A 20,360-nucleotide genomic window follows, 5' to 3' on the forward strand; every position below is an offset into this window, starting at 1 on the left:
AAGAAGAAATAACAGAAAACATAAGAATACAACATGGAGGGCACGAAAACAATTTAATATAATTCTAACCAAAGATGCTGATGAAAACAGAGAGCCGTATTCGTGGTTTTTAGACCTCGTTGAATCTCTTCTATATCATTTATTCTCTTCATTACAGTTCAGCATCCTCTTGTATACCATTGATGCAAAAATACGTCAAGATTAAAACGACATAAATACCATAGAAGACCGTGTTAATGTGTATTACACTATACTGTATGTACTAATAAGGAAGAGGCACTACAAAGCATCCTCTTTACGCAGCGTACGAGACAAAATTTTGATGCAAGCCAAAAAAACAGATTTAACAAAGGAGTCATTGCAACACAGTCGCTCAACATCAACACATGCAAGTAACACAACGAAGGACAACAGTACGACAATAATGATAGTACAACACGAGGATGATTCCGACTATAACAACACAACGGAAGTGTAACAACAAAGGTATGAAAGCACAGCACCGATAATGATAAATCAGCAAGTAGGCAATACAGTAAAAGAGGAACGAGCACCAATTACAGACATGAAAATGAAGACATGACAACAAAAGAAGCATATGAAACAAAATATGCAAAGTCAAGAGACACAATATCAAAGATATGACAACATAAGAGGCTTAACAATGAAGGCCTGATAAAACAACAGAAACATAATACAACAATGAAAGCGCACAGCAACATCAAATAATAATAAACATACCAAGTACGTTGATGAAGATTGAATGTGATGCAAAGTGTCCAAAAAGGTGATGGGTGGCACATTTGTACCAGCCCCTGTCCTCAGGCACCACACGAGTCAGGTTCAGCCACCCCCCTGAAGACGACACCTCACGAGCACCATCCTCTGTCTCTGCGGATGTACATTCAGAGACATGTATATAGACAGATGCATCATGCCCAACACCCCCAGTCTCAGCGGGCACAGGGACACATACAGATATTGCCAGACAAGTAGGCGGGTGGGCAGATAAATGTCCCATGCGAACCACCTTCTGCTAGTGTCGGTGGGTGGTGTTTAACTCATTGAAAAACCATATTTAAAATGTTAAAAAAGTGGTGTAGGAGTGCCTTTTTAATGAATAATGATATTAATCCTGACTTAAAAGGATGCTAGTCACTCATTTCAATAATGTTTTTCCATTGAATGAGCTGTGGGTGTTATGATAATGCTGGTAGCAATATCCTACAAACTAATCATTACATAACTGGCAACAACACACCAGCGCCTCTCCTTCCTCCCTACTCTCTCGCAAGCCATAAAATTTGAATTTAATCCTCAATTTACAGTCGATTTGTGCAAAAGAATTGCAGGAATGCATGACGATGTTAAAGAATCAATAGACTACGTAAAGTTTCTTCTTAAAACTCGTTTGTACTGATGGGATATGGGATTTTTATGTGCAGTACAGTATAAGCCAATAATACTCGTCGCCCGTCACCCTGCGAAGCTCTCACCCAATGTACATGCCAGCCACTTAACTTTTACACTTAAACAGCCGAATGCTGGGTACTGAACTGGGGTCGCAGGGAGTGTATGTTATAGAACAGTATATACTCAAAATTGCATGACAGATCATTGGTGTAAGTTTTTGTCACACGTCGGGTTACACCCTGTATATGATAAGTATTTGAAGTCTTTCCTCTATACTAAACTAAAAAGTAAATCTGTATGTTGTGAAGTGACAAAATTAGTTTAATATGTTAAAATGCCTTTCTATGGAAAAATCAGTTATCAGTTTCGCAACCTTTTACTTAAAGAATTAAAAAACTGTTTTCCTTCGTAAATTTTAGAACTGTACTTATTAATGACTAAGATAAAGATTTTTTTTCAGTCATAAAGATTGAGTGCCTACTCCTCTATGTTCAGATGTTGTTTACAAATTTACATGTCCTAGTTGTAAGGCTGGGTATATTGGATGTACAAGTAGTTCATTCAAAAAAAGAATATCTGAACATTTGGGAAAGGGCTAATGGACAGGGCAATATTTACATCAGATGGCATTTTCAGCTATTAAGGCCTTCTCCCACTTCGGCGTAAATAGGCACGATGAAGCCACGATGAAAATCGTGGCCGAAGTCGGTGATGTGTCGACGACTCTGACCAAGAATCGTGGTGTCGGCGTAATACCGGCGACACCAGTACAACAAAACGCCGACACCTCGGCGGAGTATACGATATAACCGGCGACTAGTAGCCGACATATCGCCGATATGTCGGCATAATGCGCAAGCATTATTCTAAATTCAAACGTTTTTTTTTTACGGCGATTCAACAGCGACAAAGGTACAACGGCGACGTGCTGTCGACGATGTATCGTCGATGTGTCGGTGAATGTATCAGCGCAAGAGGCACGACGTTATTCCTCTGAGTTTGCCTACATGTCGGCGATATATCACCGACATTCATAAGATGAAATACTACTGTCGCACAACCCGGTACGTATCGTACGGTTTACGTAGGCTATGTCGTATTAGCCTCACTGATGCATCGCCAATACATTGCTGACGCTTCGCCATATGACCGTACGACATCTCAACGGTTTTTTTCACCGCCGACGCCTCGCCGATGTCGGCGATCATACGCGGTTTATAAGCCGGGTAATCGCTGACGTCGCCGAGGCATTGCCTTGTTGTCGACGACAAATCTGTAAAATTTTACAAAATCGTGGAGGGCCACGACGTTTTCATGCAACATGAAAACGTCGTGGCCCCCCACGACAAATTTCCACCTCATGCGATGAATCGGCAACATGCCACGAATGGACAAGATTTTGATCACGAATACCCACGATTAGGGATTTTTGACACATCGTGACTTTATCTTCCCCACTTTCGCCAAAGTGGGAGAGGACCTTTAGAGAGCATTCATTAACCCAAAACCACCATTTCTCTTACAATGATTTTCAGATAGTAGCCAAATTCAGTAATTCATCTGATGCTTTACTAGGAGAAAAATTACTAATAGAAAAGTATAGACCTGAAATTAATGTAGCTAATAGTATTTAATGGTTTGTCTGTTCGAACCTATAGGTGGGTTTGGTTTGTTTGCTTCAGTTTGGGGGGGTTTGAGTTTAGTGTTCGAACAGACGAGTGTTGTTTCAGTTGGGGGTTTGAGTAGTTTTCTTTGGGTCTTCTCTAAACAGTTCTTGGCATTTCTGTTTCACTTTTTTGCATGGTCGTGGAGAGTGAGGTTGTGTGCTTCTGAGCTCTCCTCTAGCTTGCTAGGACTGCCTCACCGGCAATTAGCTTTTTTTTTTCACCCTTCTGGTGCATGTTAGGCTAGCTAGTTTCTCACTTTCCTCCCCTCCCTGATAGCTAGGAACAGTAGGTGTCTGTTCCAATACACTAAGATTGCCGTTGCTTGCTGCCCACGGAGGGTTCCCCCGCTGATCGCTCTGGGGCGTGAATTAACACGGTCGGGCTTCCCTGGAGTGGTTTGAGGGGGCGATTTCAGCCTTAGGTGTTTGGTCCCGGTGTATTTTGTCCCTTGCTCGTTTTCCTCCTCCTTCCCACTTCCCCCGTTAGGGGGAAGTGGTCACTATGCCGGACGCCCCTACCGCCTCTACCCCCCTCAAGGAGGGTCCTGACGAACCGCAGACATCAACACGGACTGGCCAACCCCAGACTGAACGGTCCCAGACACGCACAATGGACATACCTGTAAATAATGCCAAATTTGTCACCTTACATGCTCTCGGATCCACTCCCTTGAGCAGTCTCAATCCCTTTCTTATCAAGAGGGTGAATGATCACTGGGCGGGGAAATTGGAACAAGTAAATAAACTTGCCAATGGTGACTTCTTGATTAAAACTCTCAATTCCTCCCAGGTTCTTGACTTGATGAAACTGCACAAGTTTCACTGTTACGATGTCGAACCGAGGATCCCACATGCCATGAATTCCTGCAAGGGTGTCATCACTTGCAGGGACCTCATGGTCATGGAAGAGGATGAGATCGTACGTGAAATTGCTCAGCAAGATGTGATTGAGGCCCGATTCATCACTCGTTTTGCAGAAGGTGTAAGGATGAAGACTGCAACTATCGTTTTGACATTTGGTAGAATGAATCTCCCAGCCCATGTAAAAGTTGGGTATGATTATCAACGTCAGGCCATAAAATCCCTAATCCTCTTCGGTGTTCGCAATGTCAGTTATATGGACATAATGATAAGAATTGTCGGGCTTCACAGTCAGTGTGTCCCAAATGTGCAACACAGGGTCACGATGCTGAACACTGCACATCATTGCAAGAGTGCTCACTCCACTTCCTCTAGGGATTGTCCCAAGTGGAAGGAGGAGAAAGAGTTCTGCGCGGTGCAGGCCACAGAGGGTATCTCCTTTTACGAAGCAAGGAAAAAGGTGAAGGAGTTGCATGCAACTCCCAAGCCGAATAGGTCCTGTGCTTTGGCGGTGATGTCCCGTCCCATGATGTGCTCTGTTGAAACACAGACTGACCCTGAACCGGTTCCTCTTGCCACGCACTCTACCTCACCATCTCAGCCTCCTGTCCAGTCCAACTCTCAATCTGACATCCACATGGCAACTTCCTACTCTCAGGCTGCTGCTGTCTCTCAGTCAGTAAAACCTAAACAGAAGTCCAACAACTCTGTTAAGAGTAATATGACCACCCTTACGAAACAGCCACGTCCTCATGTCCTTCCTGCTCCTGGTCCAGCGAGGGAGAAAAGGTTTAGCTCTTCCTTGGGGGGCTCTGGGAGCCTAGTTATTGATGATCAATGTATGGAGGTTTCCATTAGTAAGCACCGGGATAGGTCCCCTGGTAGCCACTCGCCTGGCGGTGGGCGGCATAAAAAACCTAAGCACACTGGCCCCGCTCATAAATCTTAAACCACCACATTCACTGTGTTACAATGGAATTGTAGGACTCTTGGGAATAAATTCCACAATATAACAATTTTGCTATCTATACACAGGCCAGACGTTGTTTGTTTACGGGAGACACACTTGATGGATCACCTTGATCCTCCACAGTTCAAACACTACCATTCGTATAGAAGATATGATGGTCATGGAGTCGCCATATACACCCACAAATCACACCCACAAACGGAAGTGATTCTATATTCTACCCTGGAAGCTGTCGCATGCAGTGTAACATTTAATAACATGTATCTGTCTATTTGTTCTATCTACTGTCCTCCCCGTGGTCCCACTGATGGTGATGTGTTCACTAGTCCATCAACTTCCGGGTCATAAATTAATTTTAGGCGATTTTAACGCCCATCACTGTCAATGGGGACGCTTGAGGAGTGATGTTAGGGGGGAGCAAGTAGCTGACCTAATATTACAGTCAAACCTTTGTCTTCTAAACAATGGTAGAGCGACTCGTGAAGATGACCGCACTGGCAATGTCATGTTTAGATCTATCCTTGTCATCTCCCGATATACACACTAACATCTCTTGGGACCCATATGACAACTCGATTGGTAGTGATCATTTTCCAATCTGTCTGTCTTATACACGCAGCAATTCTCGGCCTCCTCCACCACCTAAATTTAACTTTAAGAAAGCAGATTGGGGGCACTACTCATGGGTTGCCAATCTAGATATATTAGGAGATAACATTGATGAGAAAGTTTCACACCTACAGTCTTCCATTATACACACAGCTGAGGCTGCTATTCCCAAGACATCTACAATTCCAAACAAGCGTAGAGTTTCATGGTGGACACAAGATAGCCGATAAGCACTCACAAAGAGCAATAGGAGATACAGGATTTTTGGGAAACAGTAAACAGAATCAAACTTTATTGCCTACAAAGCAGCTACGGCTGAGGCAAGGAGGACAATTAAAACGGCAAAAAGGACTAACTGGCGTAGTTTTGTGTTCACAGTGAATTGCTCCACCTCACTAAGTTAGGTCTGGTCCACCATAAATGTACTAAACAACAAGTACACCCGGTCACCAATCACCACACTTGAGGTGGCCGGGAATGTCATTGACAATCCCTTGGACATTGCCAATACTATTGCCGACCATTTTGCCCAGGTAAACAGCTCAGCCAACTACGATCCTCGCTTTCTCCACCATAAGCATACGGCTGAGCTGCAAAATATCGACTTTGCCACAGAAGACGGAGATACCAGCTACAACTCCGATTTTACATTAGATGAACTTCTCCTTGCCCTTAAATCCTGTAAAGGCTCCAGTCCCGGTCCATCCACCATTACGTACGGTACGATCCAGCATCTTACTCAGGCCAACCTGAGTAAGCTGTTAGCAGTGTACAATGAGATTTGGGCGTCTCGCACGTTCCCAAACTCATGGCACTACGTGCACGTCTTACCAATACCTTGCTGGAATGGTCGCCTTATGAGTTCCAGTTCATTTCGACCTATTGCACTGACTGACTGTCTATGTAAGGTCTTTGAACATATGGTTAATAAAAGGTTACTTTTTGTCTTAACAGTGCTGGGCAGGTGCGCAAACACTTGCGCAAGGCACAATTATGCACCCTTGCACTCCGGTGATATCGTTTGCACATTGCGCACCGCACAAGACCATGCGCAATTTTGTGCTTGCGTACATGAAAAGGCAGGTGCCCAAGCGCAAACTTAGTTGTGCTTGCAAAACTAAATTTGTGCTTGAGCACTTGCCTTGCGCACCTGCCCTGTGGATTGCGCACTGCGCAATCCAAGGGACACGTGGTGGGAGCTTCCCTCATGGCTGGACAAGGGATGGGGGAGGCTGGGGCAGGTCGCGAGGGTGGGTTGGTGCTTGGTGGGGGGAGGTGGGAGGGAAGGGGGTAGTAGCATTAATATTCTTCAACACATAATGTATTTTTAATATTTTTTAACTATTATTATTAGTAAATGATAATAAACATACATTATTTATTAAGATTAGTATATGCAATTCCTTACAAAAACCATTAAAACATATTATTTAAATCAAATATCCACAGCCTAATAATTTATTAGGCTGTGGATATTTGATTTGAATATTCTGCTTTCTGATTTTTTTTTTTTACGAATTACATATGCTTTTGTATATATATATTGAATTATTAAATAAATTGTCTTGACAAGAGAGAGAGAGATAAAGAGCATTATTCTGAGAGAGGGAGAGAGAGAGAGAGAGAGAGGGATAAGGAGCATTATTCTGAGAGAGAGAGAGAGAGAGAGAGAGAGAGAGAATAAATATGTTTCATGATTTTTTATATTTTTTAACGAATTACGTATGTTATTGTATATCTATATTGAATTATTAAATAAATTGTCTTGACAAGACAAGAGAGAGAGAGAGAGAGAGAGATAAAGAGCATTATTCTGAGAGAGAGAGAGAGAGAGAGAGAGAGAGAGAGAGAGAGAGAGAGAGAGAGAGAGAATAAATATGCGGGAATGGCAAAGGAGCGTCCCTTTGAGTGGGGAGATAAGGCATAAACTTGGTCCCTCTTCTCTCTCTTATTCTCCATTCCTTCCCTCCTCTCTCTCTTATTCTCCAGTCCCTCCCTCCTCTGTCGGAGAGAGAGAGAGTTGATGATACAGTAATCACGTGATCTTTGCCAATGCCTTGGTAAATATAGGCTCTTTGTCCCGGACAATGACCTACTGTACCTCAATCACCGCCGGTGGTGGGCAGGTTGCTACTTTTGTAAGTTATTTAATTATACCAATATATATTTTACAGTAATTTCCACAAATATATGCAAATGATTTGCGCTGGCGCTTTGGGACATTGCACAAGCTAAATATTAGATTGCGCACTTGCGCAAATTACAAATAATAGAAAATAATAATAAAAAATTAAAGTAAGTAGGTATGCTGTTTTATTTAAATATCTCAATATTTTTCGGTAATTCCCAAAAATATATGCAAATGGTTTGCGCTTGAGCTTTGCGACATTGCGCAAGCTAAATATTTGTCAGATTGCGCATTTGCGCTTGCGCAAGGTAGTGAACTGTGGATTGCACTTTGTGCTTGCGCAAGGTCCTTCTTCATTTGCGCTGTCCACCACTGTGTTTTAGAGTCGAAGAGTGTGTTAAATGATCAACAGAGTGGATTTCGTATATATAGGTCCACTTTGGATCATTTAGTGCACCTGGAGCATTGCATAGCCGAGGCTTTTGCCAATCGCGAATTCATGATAGGAATTTTTCTGGATATTCATAAGGCTTATGATATGACCTGGCAAAATGGAATACTACGTAAACTCTACACTTATGGTTTAAGAAGTAATTTGCCCATTTTCTTTCAGAACGTCCTTACTGACAGAACGTTTTCTGTCATGTTACCGTGTAACGTAACTTCGGACATATTTATCCAAGAGAACGGGGTACCACAAGGAAGTGTGCTTAGCCCTACTTTGTTCAGCATTGGCATTAATGACATTCTGTCGTCCGCTTCCGTCCCCAGGACGATTAGATACTCACTCTATGCTGATGATTGTGCAATGTGGCATTCTTCCCGCAATGCGCAGTCCTCGGCAGAGCAGGTTCAACTGGCACTTGAATCTGTTCAGTGTTGGGCCCTGGAGTGGAGATTTAAATTTTCCGTCCCTAAGTGTGTTGGTGTTGTTTTTACTAGTAAACTTAACGTACCCTCTTTGCATTTTACTTTATATAATCAGCCGATACCTTTTCAAAATTCAGTAAGATTCTTGGGTCTACATTTTGACAGTAGGCTCAGTTGGAGAACACATATTAATCATTTGCTTGTTTCTTGTAGTAAAAAACTAAACGTCCTTAAGTTTCTTTCTGGTAAATCGTGGGGAGCAGACAGAACGTCTTTATTGATGATGTATAAGTCCCTTATCTGTTCTAAGCTTGACTATGGCACACAAGTGTATGGGTCGGCATCAGATGCTGTACTCCATAGATATGATGTGCTTCAGAACGTGTGCTTGCGTATATGTCTCAGAGCCCTTCGATGAACTCGTGTGGAGCGACTGGAAGTGGAGGCTAATATGCTTCCCCTTCGTCTACGACGTGACCACCTGCTATTTTCTTACGGCATCACCATCTACCGTAAACACTCATTTGGCCTTCAGACTTGTCGGATCCTGCTGCAGTGGGAATACCTGCTGTATGTGGCCCCCAAGCCAGTGGTTGTGAGACTTCACTTCCTTTGTGAGGCATTAGGGTACGACCTTTCTAATGGGGATCAGGTTTTAACATCAAAAATAGCTCCCTGGAAGTCTCTTGCTACAACATTTAATACTGACTGGCTCCCCGTCGCAAAGTACAAGGTGCAAGAGGTGGAGGTACGACAGTTGTTCTGGATGATCCTCATTAGACATCTAGCGTCATTCCACTTGTACACCAATGGCTCTAAGATGGATGAATGTGTGGGTGAGAGTGTGTGGTCTACGGAGTGACGCATCCGTTTTCGCTTGTCCCCCCATACGTCCTTATTCACTGCTGAATTATTTGCCATAGATCAAACTATAGACTTTGCTTTGCGTTCAGATTACGACAGTTTTGTCATTTTTGCGGACTCTACGTCCGCCCTTCAGGCAATTCATTCATGTAGGACTGATTCACATGAGGTCCTGGGTCGCATTATCAATAAGCAGCACACGTGTGCTAAATCCTTCTCTCCTATCTGGGTGCCTGATCATTGCGGTATTTACGGCTATGAGCAGGCTGACGTACTAGTTAAATCGGATGGAGAACTCGAGGAGACTTGGGACGTTCCTCGTGAGATACAGTCTAATCTCTCTTTTGGAAAGAAATCAATTATTCTTCTGTGGACCGACCTGGCAATTCCATCTGTCACAAGGACCATATGTGACTGATCCAGTTCCTCCCGAGGAAACAGGCGGGAGGAGGTCGTTTTAGCCCGCCTCCGCATGAATTCCACCCTATTGACTCATATGTTACCATATATTAACAGACAATTTCCACCGCGTTGCACCACCTGTGACACGGTGTTATCTATTAGTCACATCCTTTTGTACTGCAGTAGGTATGCTGGGGAACGTACTTCTCTGGCTGCATTCTGCAGAACAAATGCGCTCCCTTTCACATTTGATTCTGTCTTGGGTGATGGGGACGTTGGTGTGACTAATAAATTGATAACTTTCCTGAAAGAGACCAGATTACTCAGAGAGTTGTGATTTGTTTTATGAACTTGGTTGTGGTTTCCTTATTTATTATATACGTGTATGTATGTATATATGTATATATATATGTATATATATGTGAATATATATGTATGTGTATGTGTGTATATATATGTATGTGTGTACGTATATATGTGTATATATATATATATGTGTGTATGTATATGTATGTGTGTACGTATATGTATGTATATATATATATATATATATATATATATATATATGTGTGTGTGTGTATATATGTGTGTGTGTACGTATATGTATGTATGTATAAAGTATATATGTATGTATATATATGTATATATATATATATATATATATATATATATATATATATATATATATATTTATATATATATATGTATGTGTATATGTGTATTTATATATATGTATATGTATATGTATGTATATATATATATATATATATATATATATATATATATATATATATATATATATATTCCACTTTTTTATATATAGGGATATGAATTTTGTACATATGTATATACGTCAATACACTTTTATATATTTGTGAATCAGAGGAGAAAGTTACATTTATAAATTTGTATTTTTTTTCTTATGTTCAGGACCAGTAAATTTGTAATTCTTCCTTTTTTTTGGTATATAAATTTCATAATTATTTGGTTATTTTGTTGTAGTATTGTAATGAGTCTACATGTGATGTATAGATGAAAGTATTTGTCCTGGTACTATCCACGTATACTGATGTATTCTTTATTACTTATGTTTCATAATCATGAATAATAATTTAATATTGGCATGAAATAGATACAAATATTTTACATCATTATTTTGGCTTTCATGATTATCGATTCTTGCTGGCCCCGCTGAGGGGGGTCACCTTGACGTGGTGGCGGGGCTTGAAGCGTGGCTGGCAGTGCCACCTACTTTGGAGGCATGCCTACCTTTGTAGGGTTCGGCATTTGTCAGTGTCGTGGACCAAGCACCCCCTACATCACTGGTAGAGGAGGCCTACTGGTGATGTCAGTCCCTGCCCATTTGCTATCTAGGGCGGGACTGTTGCCTCCCCACGTGTTTGCCGTGCGTGGCGTCCCGTAATGCTGGGAGACGGGAGTCCTGGAGGTTGAGTGATGCTGCATGGTGCGCCCTGCAGCTAGCAATACACCTCTTTGGTCCCTTATTCTGGCTAGACGGGTGGCCTGGTTGGGCCCGACCAGGTCAATCGGCTGGTCACTGGCTAGCCATCCAGGCTAGTCAATTAGTGGCTTTAGGGTCAAGCGGGCACTGGGGGACCTGGTGGCTCCTATCGTCCTGGAGTCACCCTTGTCAGGGTCCCTTGGTGGTTACCTGCGTATACTTTCCCACTACCTCTGGGGTCGCCAGTGGTGTTTTCCCTGGCATATGGCCTCCCCTTGTTGGGCTCCATGGTGGGTGGAGGGGTGGGGGAATGAAGGTAGTTTTCTTATTATGGCTGCTAAAATTTCATCTGTTGACGACCCTGGTTCTGTCCCTGACCACCCTTTACAATCTCCCTCCTGTGCGCCTCTTGTGACTCTGGCTGGTGAGACCCATATTGCCACCCTGGATCCATACCTACCTGGTTCCAGTGGTTTACGGTCAGCGGCCACTACAAAGAAGAGCCGGACACAGACAACAACATATAGTGGACATGCCCGTGAGGTCCTGCCGGGTGTCTTTGAGAGGGTTGACTTCGCAAGGTACTACACCATTCGTACTTTGGATGGTCAACCTATTGCGAATTTGGATATTTTTACGGTTCATCGGCGAATCATGTCAATCTGTGGGAGGGAGCCGAAGATTTCACCTCAGGGGGATGGTAGCCTACTAGTGGAGGTTACATCCCCTGAAGAGGGTTCCCGGCTGGCTGCCCAGTGTAAGGACCCGGATGCGCTGTTTTCTTGTGTCCCTCATGCTTTTTTCAATCAGTGTCGAGGTGTTGTTTTCTCCAAAGACTTACTTCGCTACAGTGAAGAGAAGCTACTTGAAGAACTTCAGGTCCACAGGGTTGTCAAAGTGGAGAGGTTTCGGAAGAAGGTTGATGGTGTACTTACCCCAACTCCATCCTTGTTGCTGACATTCGACTGTACTGTTCTGCCTTCATCCATAAAGGTGGCTTGGTTGTCCCTTAGGGTTAAACCCTTTGTACCAAATCCACGACGCTGCTACCACTGTCAGATGTACGGGCATGTTGGGCGAGTCTGTCGTCGTTTGCAACAGGGCCTCCCAGTGGTGTGTGTCAGTTGTGGAGAATCCACTCATGCAGGACAGGACTGTCCTGGACCTGTTTGTTGTTTGCACTGTGGCGAGGCACATCCTGCTTCATCTAAAGACTGTGCTCGGTTTTGCTTGGAGAAGGAGATCCTCCTCATCCGTAATCGTGACAAAATAAGCTTTTCTGAGGCCAGGAGTAGAGCCATGTCATCTGTTTTCCGTAACGGAGTGTCTTATGCGTCAGTTTTGTCCGGTCATAGCCGTCCTCATCGACCTGTCCAGCAGCAGACTCGAGTTCCTCCTGTTGTGTCAGCTCCTATGCCTTCATCTGTTGATCCCATGCCAGTGCAACAATCTTCCGCACTTGAGATGGTTGCCGCTACAGTTCAAGATTCGACCTCTACATCTATGGTATCCCCTGTTAGTCATGGTGCACATTCTTCATTCGCTAAACGTCATCGTGGTTCCTCAGAGTCTTTGAGTCTTGAAGATCCTCCAAGCAAGGTGTCAGTCGTGGAGTCCACACCCTCTGTAGTCACTCCATCTGTGCAACAGCCCTCAGACCCTGCTTCTGGGTCTTCGGGGCTTCTGGGGTGTCAGGTCAGTCTGGCACCTCTTCCTCCGGGGTATCGGATGTTCCTCCTCCGGTTACCTCTGAGGATCCTGTCCTGCCCCCTCCACGTTTGGAGGCCAGGACCCCAATCCCTCCTGCTCGACCTCTTGGTTCACTGGGGGCCCCGGGCAGGGTTCGGAGTAGCTCTTCCTCTCCTGCTGGGCAGCGACGGGTGTCTGTGAAGTCTCCCAACACTTCGCAGACCCCAGGCCCTCGTTCTAGCCATGCTGCTGCCCGTGACAAGGCCCTTCGTGGGCGTATCCGCATTCCCAAGAAGATTGTCTCCCAGGGTCGCTCAGTGGTTTCCACTAAGTGACCCTTTCTTTTGGGTATATAGTTCCTCCATTTTAATATTTTTAGTATTTTTTTTTTTTTTTTAATGGTTTTCTGTTTGTCCCTCTCCCCTGCCCCTTTTTATTTCAATAGTTTTAATGGCTAATATTATTCAATGGAACTGCCGTGGTTTACGAGCCAACTGGGAGGAACTCCGTTGGCTTCTGGCTGAGTATTCACCTGTGTGTGTTTGCCTACAAGAGACAATGGTTGGTGATGCTGCACCTCCCAGTCCACCTGGTTACCAGGTTTTTTATTCAGATCCTCTTCCTGGACAGGGTCATGGTGGGGGTGTGGCTATTCTAGTACGCAGTGACATACCTTTCACTGCTGTGAATCTTAACACTCCACTGCAGGCTGTTGCTCTCCAGATTTTCCTTCCCGTCATTATACTGTGTGCTCTTTGTACCTCCCTCCTAGTGCCATTATTCAGAGGGTTGATCTTGAAAATCTTATTCGTGCACTTCCCTCACCCTATTTCTTGCTGGGTGACATGAACAGTCATCATCCCTTGTGGGGTGGCTCCACAGCTGACTCTAGAGGTACTATGTTAGCCTCCATTGTGGAGGATGTGGATCTGTACATTTTAAATTCTGGTGAAGTTACTTACTTCCATAGTCAAACGGGTATTTTTACTGCTATTGATTTGTCTCTGTGCTCTGCAGGGATAGCCCTGAATTTTACATGGGCTGTGTTACCAGACTTACATGGCAGTGACCACTTCTCTATTTTATTAAGATCGACACAAAGCGAGCCTCGGAGTCGTCTTCCCCGTTGGCGCTTGGATAGGGCAGTCTGGCCGGTTTTTGAGGAGCTGTGTTCCCCGAGCCGATGTGTGGAGGATTTTGTCAGCACTGATGCTGCTGTTGATTATTTCACAGACTTACTTTACTCGGCGGCACTGCAGAGTATTCCGAGAACAGCTGGTCACTTTCCTCGCCGTCCAGTTCCCTGGTGGACCAATGAGTGTGCTTCTGCTGTTCGGGCTAAACGTGCTGCTTTCTCCCGACTTCGTCGTCACCGAGGTGACCCTGGCTACTTAGTGGCATATAGGAGGGCCCGAGCTCATGCCCGGCGGGTTATGAAGGAGGCTAGGAGGAAGTCTTGGGCGTCATTTGTTTCTTCAATTTCTTCACAGACTCCTCTCACGAAAGTGTGGAAACGGGTGAGGAAGATTTCAGGGAAATTCCCGTTCCCTCTCCTCCTGTTTTATCTCGTGCAGGTGTGGTGGTGGCTCATTCTTCGTCTGTTGCCGAGATATTTGCCGCTCATTTTGCTAATGTCTCTAGGAAGGACACCTCATCCCCGTCGGCACGCCGCTCGGCGGCACCTGGAATCCTTGGGCATTAGTTTTCCATCTACTGCAGAGGAGTCGTATAATGTTGCTTTTTCTGCTTCTGAACTTCAGACGGCATTGTCACAGTGTCGCGACTCGTCTCCAGGCTTGGATGATGTCCCATATGCCTTCTTACACCACTTGCCTGATGCAGCCCTTCATTTTCTGTTGTCACTGTATAACAGAATTTGGTGCACTGGTGGGTTTCCGACCTCATGGGGTGTTGCTGTGGTTCTCCCCATCCCTAAGCCGGGTAAGGATCACTTGCAGGCCACTAATTATCGCCCAATCTCGCTGACATCTTGCCTTTGTAAGGTCCTTGAAAAAATGGTGAATAGTCGGCTCATGTGGTACTTAGAGAAGGGTGGTTACTTGTCTCCAGTCCAGTGTGGGTTTCGGAAGATGCGGTCGACCACAGATGCTCTCCTTTCTTTAGAATCTTCCATCTGCCAGGCTTTTTGCAACTAACCAGCATCATATCACAGTGTTCTTTGATTTGGAGAAGGCGTACGACACTTCCTGGCGTCATGGTATATTACAATCACTTTATGAGTTTGGTCTCCGTGGGCGACTCCCTCTTTTATCCGGGAGTTTTTATCTAATCGGATTATTCGAGTCCGAGTTGGGAGTGAGCTGTCTACTGCACATCCCCTTGAGGATGGTGTGCCACAAGGGAGCATACTAAGTGTTACCCTTTTCGCAGTGGCAATTAACAGCATTATTTCTGTGCTCCCTGATGGTGTTCGTGGCTCTCTCTATGTTGACGATTTATCAATCTCTGTCACTGCCTCACGGATGTCAATGGCAGAAAGGAGGATGCAGATGGCTCTCAACCGTGTCTCTAGATGGGCTGATGACCGAGGTTTTCGATTTTCCTTCAAGAAGACCGTTGCCATGCATTTTTGCCGCATTCGTGGAGTCCACCCTGACCCAAACCTTTTTTTAGACGGGCGTCGTATTTCGTGTTTAAAGGAAACCCGGTTTTTAGGGCTGATTTTTGACAGCCGGTTGACTTGGGTCCCTCACCTGAGGTACTTAAAAGCTGAGTGTCTCAGAGCATTGGGTCTCTTGAAAGTTTTAGCGCACACGTACTGGGGAGCTGATCGCAAGACCCTCCTCCTCTTGCATCAGTCTCTGATTTTATCCAAACTTCATTATGGATGTGAAGTTTATTCTTCTGCCTCAGAAGCCCGGCTTCGTAGTTTAGATTCCATACATCATGCTGGTGTTCGTCTCGCCACTGGGGCATTCCGATCTTCCCCGATTTCGAGTTTGTTGGCTGATGCTGGTGTCCTTCCTCTAGACTTCCTCCGTTCTTCCCTTTTGATGAGATGTTGGTATCGCTTATCTCGTCTCCCAGACTCTGTGTCCTTTGTCAAGGTCTCTCAAGATTCTCGGTCACCTATTTTTGCCACTCGGCCATCCTTTCCAAAGCCCTTTGGTTTCAGGGTGCAGTCAGTTATGTCTAGCTTCTCTGTTCCTTCTGTGCCGATCACTCCCCACCGTGTCCCGAGGGTGGGCTACTGGCTTCTCCCAGGGTGACATTTTGTCGTTTCATCTCATCCAGTAAGGCCTCCCTTCCGTCTCAGGTTTTATTTTCTCTGTTTTTAGAGCATGCCTCTTCTCATGGGGACTCCATACCAGTTTATACTGATGGATCCAAGTCTGATGCGGGTGTGGGCTTTGGTGTGGTGTTTCCCACCTTCTGTCGAGGTGGGAGCCTCCCTATGACTGCTTCTGTTTTTACGGCTGAGCTGACTGCTATTTTATTTGCCCTTCAGATTCTCTTCACTCTCCCCCACACTGCTTTTACTGTTTTTAGTGACTCACGAAGTGCTCTTTCTGCAATGGAGTCTTTTAATCCCTCTCATCCTTTGGTTTCATCCATTTTGGAGTGGCTTTTCCTTTTAGGGCGTCGTGGACGTCGTGTGGATTTCTGTTGGGTTCCAGCTCATGTAGGAGTGGCAGGGAATGAACGAGCTGATCAGCTGGCCAAGGCGGCAGCGGCTCGTCCCCCTCTTGCACAGTCTCCTCTGTATCGTCTGCCTGCTGCAGATATGCGCTCCTGTATTGCCTCCAGAGTTTGGTGCTGTTGGCAGGAGCATTGGGATGCTGTAGGTGCCAAGAAGTTGCGCTCGATTTGCCAGAAGGTGGGCTCATTCAGTTACCAGGGCTTCCCTCGTCAATGGGAGACTGCTTTGTGCCGCCTCCGCATTGGCCACACCCGTTTCTCTCATGGCTTTTTAATGGAAAGGGCTCCTCCTCCATTCTGTGATGACTGTCTGGTTCCCTTGACTGTTCGGCACCTGTTGGTGGAGTGCCCTAGTCTTGAGGATTTGCGTCGTCGATTCCTCTCTGACCACCAAACGGATGGTGGTGTGTATCATCTTTCCTCTGTGCTTGGGGAGGATGCCTGTGCCTTGGGAGGGGCAACCCTCTCGTTTGTGAAGGAGGCAGGACTTTTTAAGGATATTTAGAATTTCTCCTTTTTGATTGTGTGGTTTATCCTCTGTTTTTTGTTTTTACTTTTTACTTCTTTGTTATACGGCGGCATATGACCCTGGCAGTTGCGCCGCCATGATTATTATCAAAAAAAAAAAAAAAAAAAAAAAGATTCTTGCTGGCCTAGTGCCTCTTCAGGGTGATGGCCAAAAGAAAAGAAAAAATCTGTTTGAGCTTTGATACGGGGAGGAGGGTTGATTTTACTTGCTTTTGTTTAGTTTTATGATTCAATAAAGTTTTTTTTTTTTTTTTTTATCAAGTCTGTGCTGACTATAAAGGACAATTGTAATACCTGATGATGGCCTGAGGTGGGCTTAGAATTCGAATTGTGTTAAGAGATAATACATTAATTTTGCAACTGTTTTGGAAGTTCCAATCTCTAAGATCCCCCTCAGATGTCTTACTTGGTATATGTGTGTATATATATATATATATATATATATATATATATATATATATATATATATATATATATGTACAGTATACGATTATATATATATATATATATATATATATATATATATATATATATATATATATATTTAGTATGTCGTGCAGTGAATGTTCGTGGAGAAATCTATTGCGTGCGTCGCATGTGTTTTAGGGAAATGTATCGCAAGGAGAGGAGAAAATACGCCACAGCCACAGACACACACACACACACGAACGCACACTCACCCACACACACGCAGACTGGCCCCCCCATATACATACGCTCACAGACTACAGTACATAACTCCCCATCTTTCAACAACCCTTCAGAGTGCTGCTAGCATCTCAACACCTCTGGAGGAAGTGAGTTATCCGTATTTTGTTGATTTGTATATTGACCTATTTCTATAGTTCAATATTATTTACACAAATAAGTAATGTTTTTTACATACACAAATATGAGATGGAAGAATGTTCAGCTTCAATATCAGTACCTAGCAAAAAGACTAGTGGTCATGTCGAGTTTCTGAGAGCACTATCAAAAACCTTATGATATTTTATGAGTATGCTTTGAGTAAACAAATGAAAATAATAAAACGTAACGAGCGAAAATATGTAGGCGTGGGTGAGGCAGGGAAAGAATGTTTTTTTATCTCACGTGCGGGTGAGAAGGAGTATTCTACGTTTGTCGTCCAATTACTCCAAAACCATTGGACTTACCGATTTCCCGTAAGAACCATGATAAAGTGCAGTAAATTCTACGCATGTTCAATATCAGAATATAAGCATTTGGGAGCATTTTTTTGTAGAAAAAGGCAGGGGAACGGACTATGTTTTTTTCGTCACTTGAGGTAAATGTGGAAAGCACTTGGAGAAACAATCTCACTTGGTCGGCCAATTACTCGAAAACTATTGGACGTATCGATTTCCAGTAAGAACTATGTTAAAGAGCAGTAAATTCTACGTATGTACAAGACATAACAGTGTAATATCTATGATTAAAATTCCTTGTGACTTAGGCGGGAATATATCATATGCTGTGCGCGCATCACGAAAATGACGCACGGACGTGAGTTCCCAGTAGTTTTTGACGATTTACTCGAAAACTATAAGGTGTATCAAAATCAAATGTGCTCATTTGGAAGCTCATGAAACTCTGCATAATATTATGCAATAAAAACTTGTGCGAGAAAAGTTCGTAATAAAAGCTCCATGAACTATTTCCAAAAAATGGCTTTCAGTTTTTGGCTATTTTCTCGAGAAGTATAAATTCTATCACAACCAGATTTGTATTTTTATAAAGCTGATGAAATTTATCAAAACTTCTAGCGAAATATTTATTCAGGGCCGCCTAATGTTGTTTTATTCGTGTTTTCTTGTTTTTTTGTTTTTTTTTGTGGTGCTTATCAACTAGAACAAACATCGACGAATAAGATGATATAGGTTTCATGGCAGTATATTGATGTTTGTGTGGCGAAAACAGGGTGAGAATACGTGTTATTTGCCTCGCGCCGCAGATGGGCTGGGCAGCCTCGCAGAAAAAATCGTGCGCTGGGAAACTTACCAAAACTTATCATTCGCGAGAGGGTTAATAATCATTTGTGTCTGAGAATCACGCTTAGCATTATTGTGAGTGAAAGAGTTTTATAAATATTCAAACCTTGAGAAACCAGCCTGCCTGGCTAGCTTGTTGTCACTTGTTGTAGTGTTAAATCATAAGGTGAAATTTACAAGTAAAAGTTTTCATCACTGACTGATATGTAACTATGAGCCTTTCTGACGTTTAATAATGGAAAATCATTTAGTCTAACGTGGTACAGAGCTTGACTCATATAAAGATACTAGTTTAGGTAATGCCACTGGCCGTGCTGGCTCGGAGCGCCGAGGTTGCACGTCTGCTATCTGTGACTCCCACTGTGTGTGTGTGTGTGTGTGTGCAAGGGTTCATGATATACGTGAATGTCCTACACTTGACTTAGTGCACAGGTAGCAGCCACTAGCACATGGTTATCTCTTTCATTTTCTTTGCACATTACACATAACCAAATCAATCATTTTTATGAGACACACAGTACATTTCACCACTAATATGTAAATGGACGTGTTCTGTAGGCTGTTACCTGCACTAAGGTGTACCAGACGGTGTTTCCATTACAAGAACACGCTGCAGCAGGTCAGTTTTTCACGGTCTTTTCACATATAACATAGCCAAATATATCAATTCATGGGATACACAGTGTATTTCACACACACACACACACACACACAAAAGAAAAATGTAAATGCACGTGTTCCTAACCTCGTGTTTCATTTCGTTAGCTCAGGTATACGACACATACTCTTCATTACGAGCATGTGGGTCATTTTTTAATGTCTTTTCACATAAAACATAGCCAAATATATCACTATATGGGATACACAGTATATTTCACCAAAAAAACAAAAAGTAAATGCACATGTTCCTAACCTCGCATTGCATTTGGCTACCTTTGTGCTAGCTCAGGTGTACAACACACACTCATCATTACAAGCATGTGGCTCAGTCTTTCACGTTATTTCCACATAATACATAGCTTAATCTCTCAATATATGAGATACACAGTATATTTCACCAATAAAATGTAAATGCACTTCCTATGTAGGTCGATTACATGGCCCATACCTGGGTGGTAAAGTGTAGCAGACAATGATTTCTAGAGGGGTATGTAGTTCACTTTCACTTTCTATTCACATAAACAAATAATAAAATATAGCACTGTATTAGATACACAGTATATTTCACCAATAAAATGTAAACGCATTTG

At 43.5% G+C, this 20,360-nt stretch overlaps 1 protein-coding gene across 1 annotated transcript in view; it reads right to left on the reverse strand.

Moving 5' to 3' along the window:
* Nucleotides 1-20,360, reverse strand: part of LOC145391441 (kin of IRRE-like protein 3) — a 184,352-nt gene that overhangs the window by 20,647 nt on the left and 143,345 nt on the right. The window contains exon 6 of the mRNA XM_080266054.1: nucleotides 742-891. Within this exon, the coding sequence (XP_080122180.1) occupies nucleotides 742-891 (150 nt within the window). The remainder of the gene's footprint in view (nucleotides 1-741; nucleotides 892-20,360) is intronic.

The sequence above is a fragment of the Coenobita brevimanus genome, chromosome 18 (assembly GCF_032717465.1).
Source record: "Coenobita brevimanus isolate Jiangsu-jjx chromosome 18, ASM3271746v2, whole genome shotgun sequence".
NCBI lineage: Eukaryota > Metazoa > Arthropoda > Malacostraca > Decapoda > Coenobitidae > Coenobita > Coenobita brevimanus.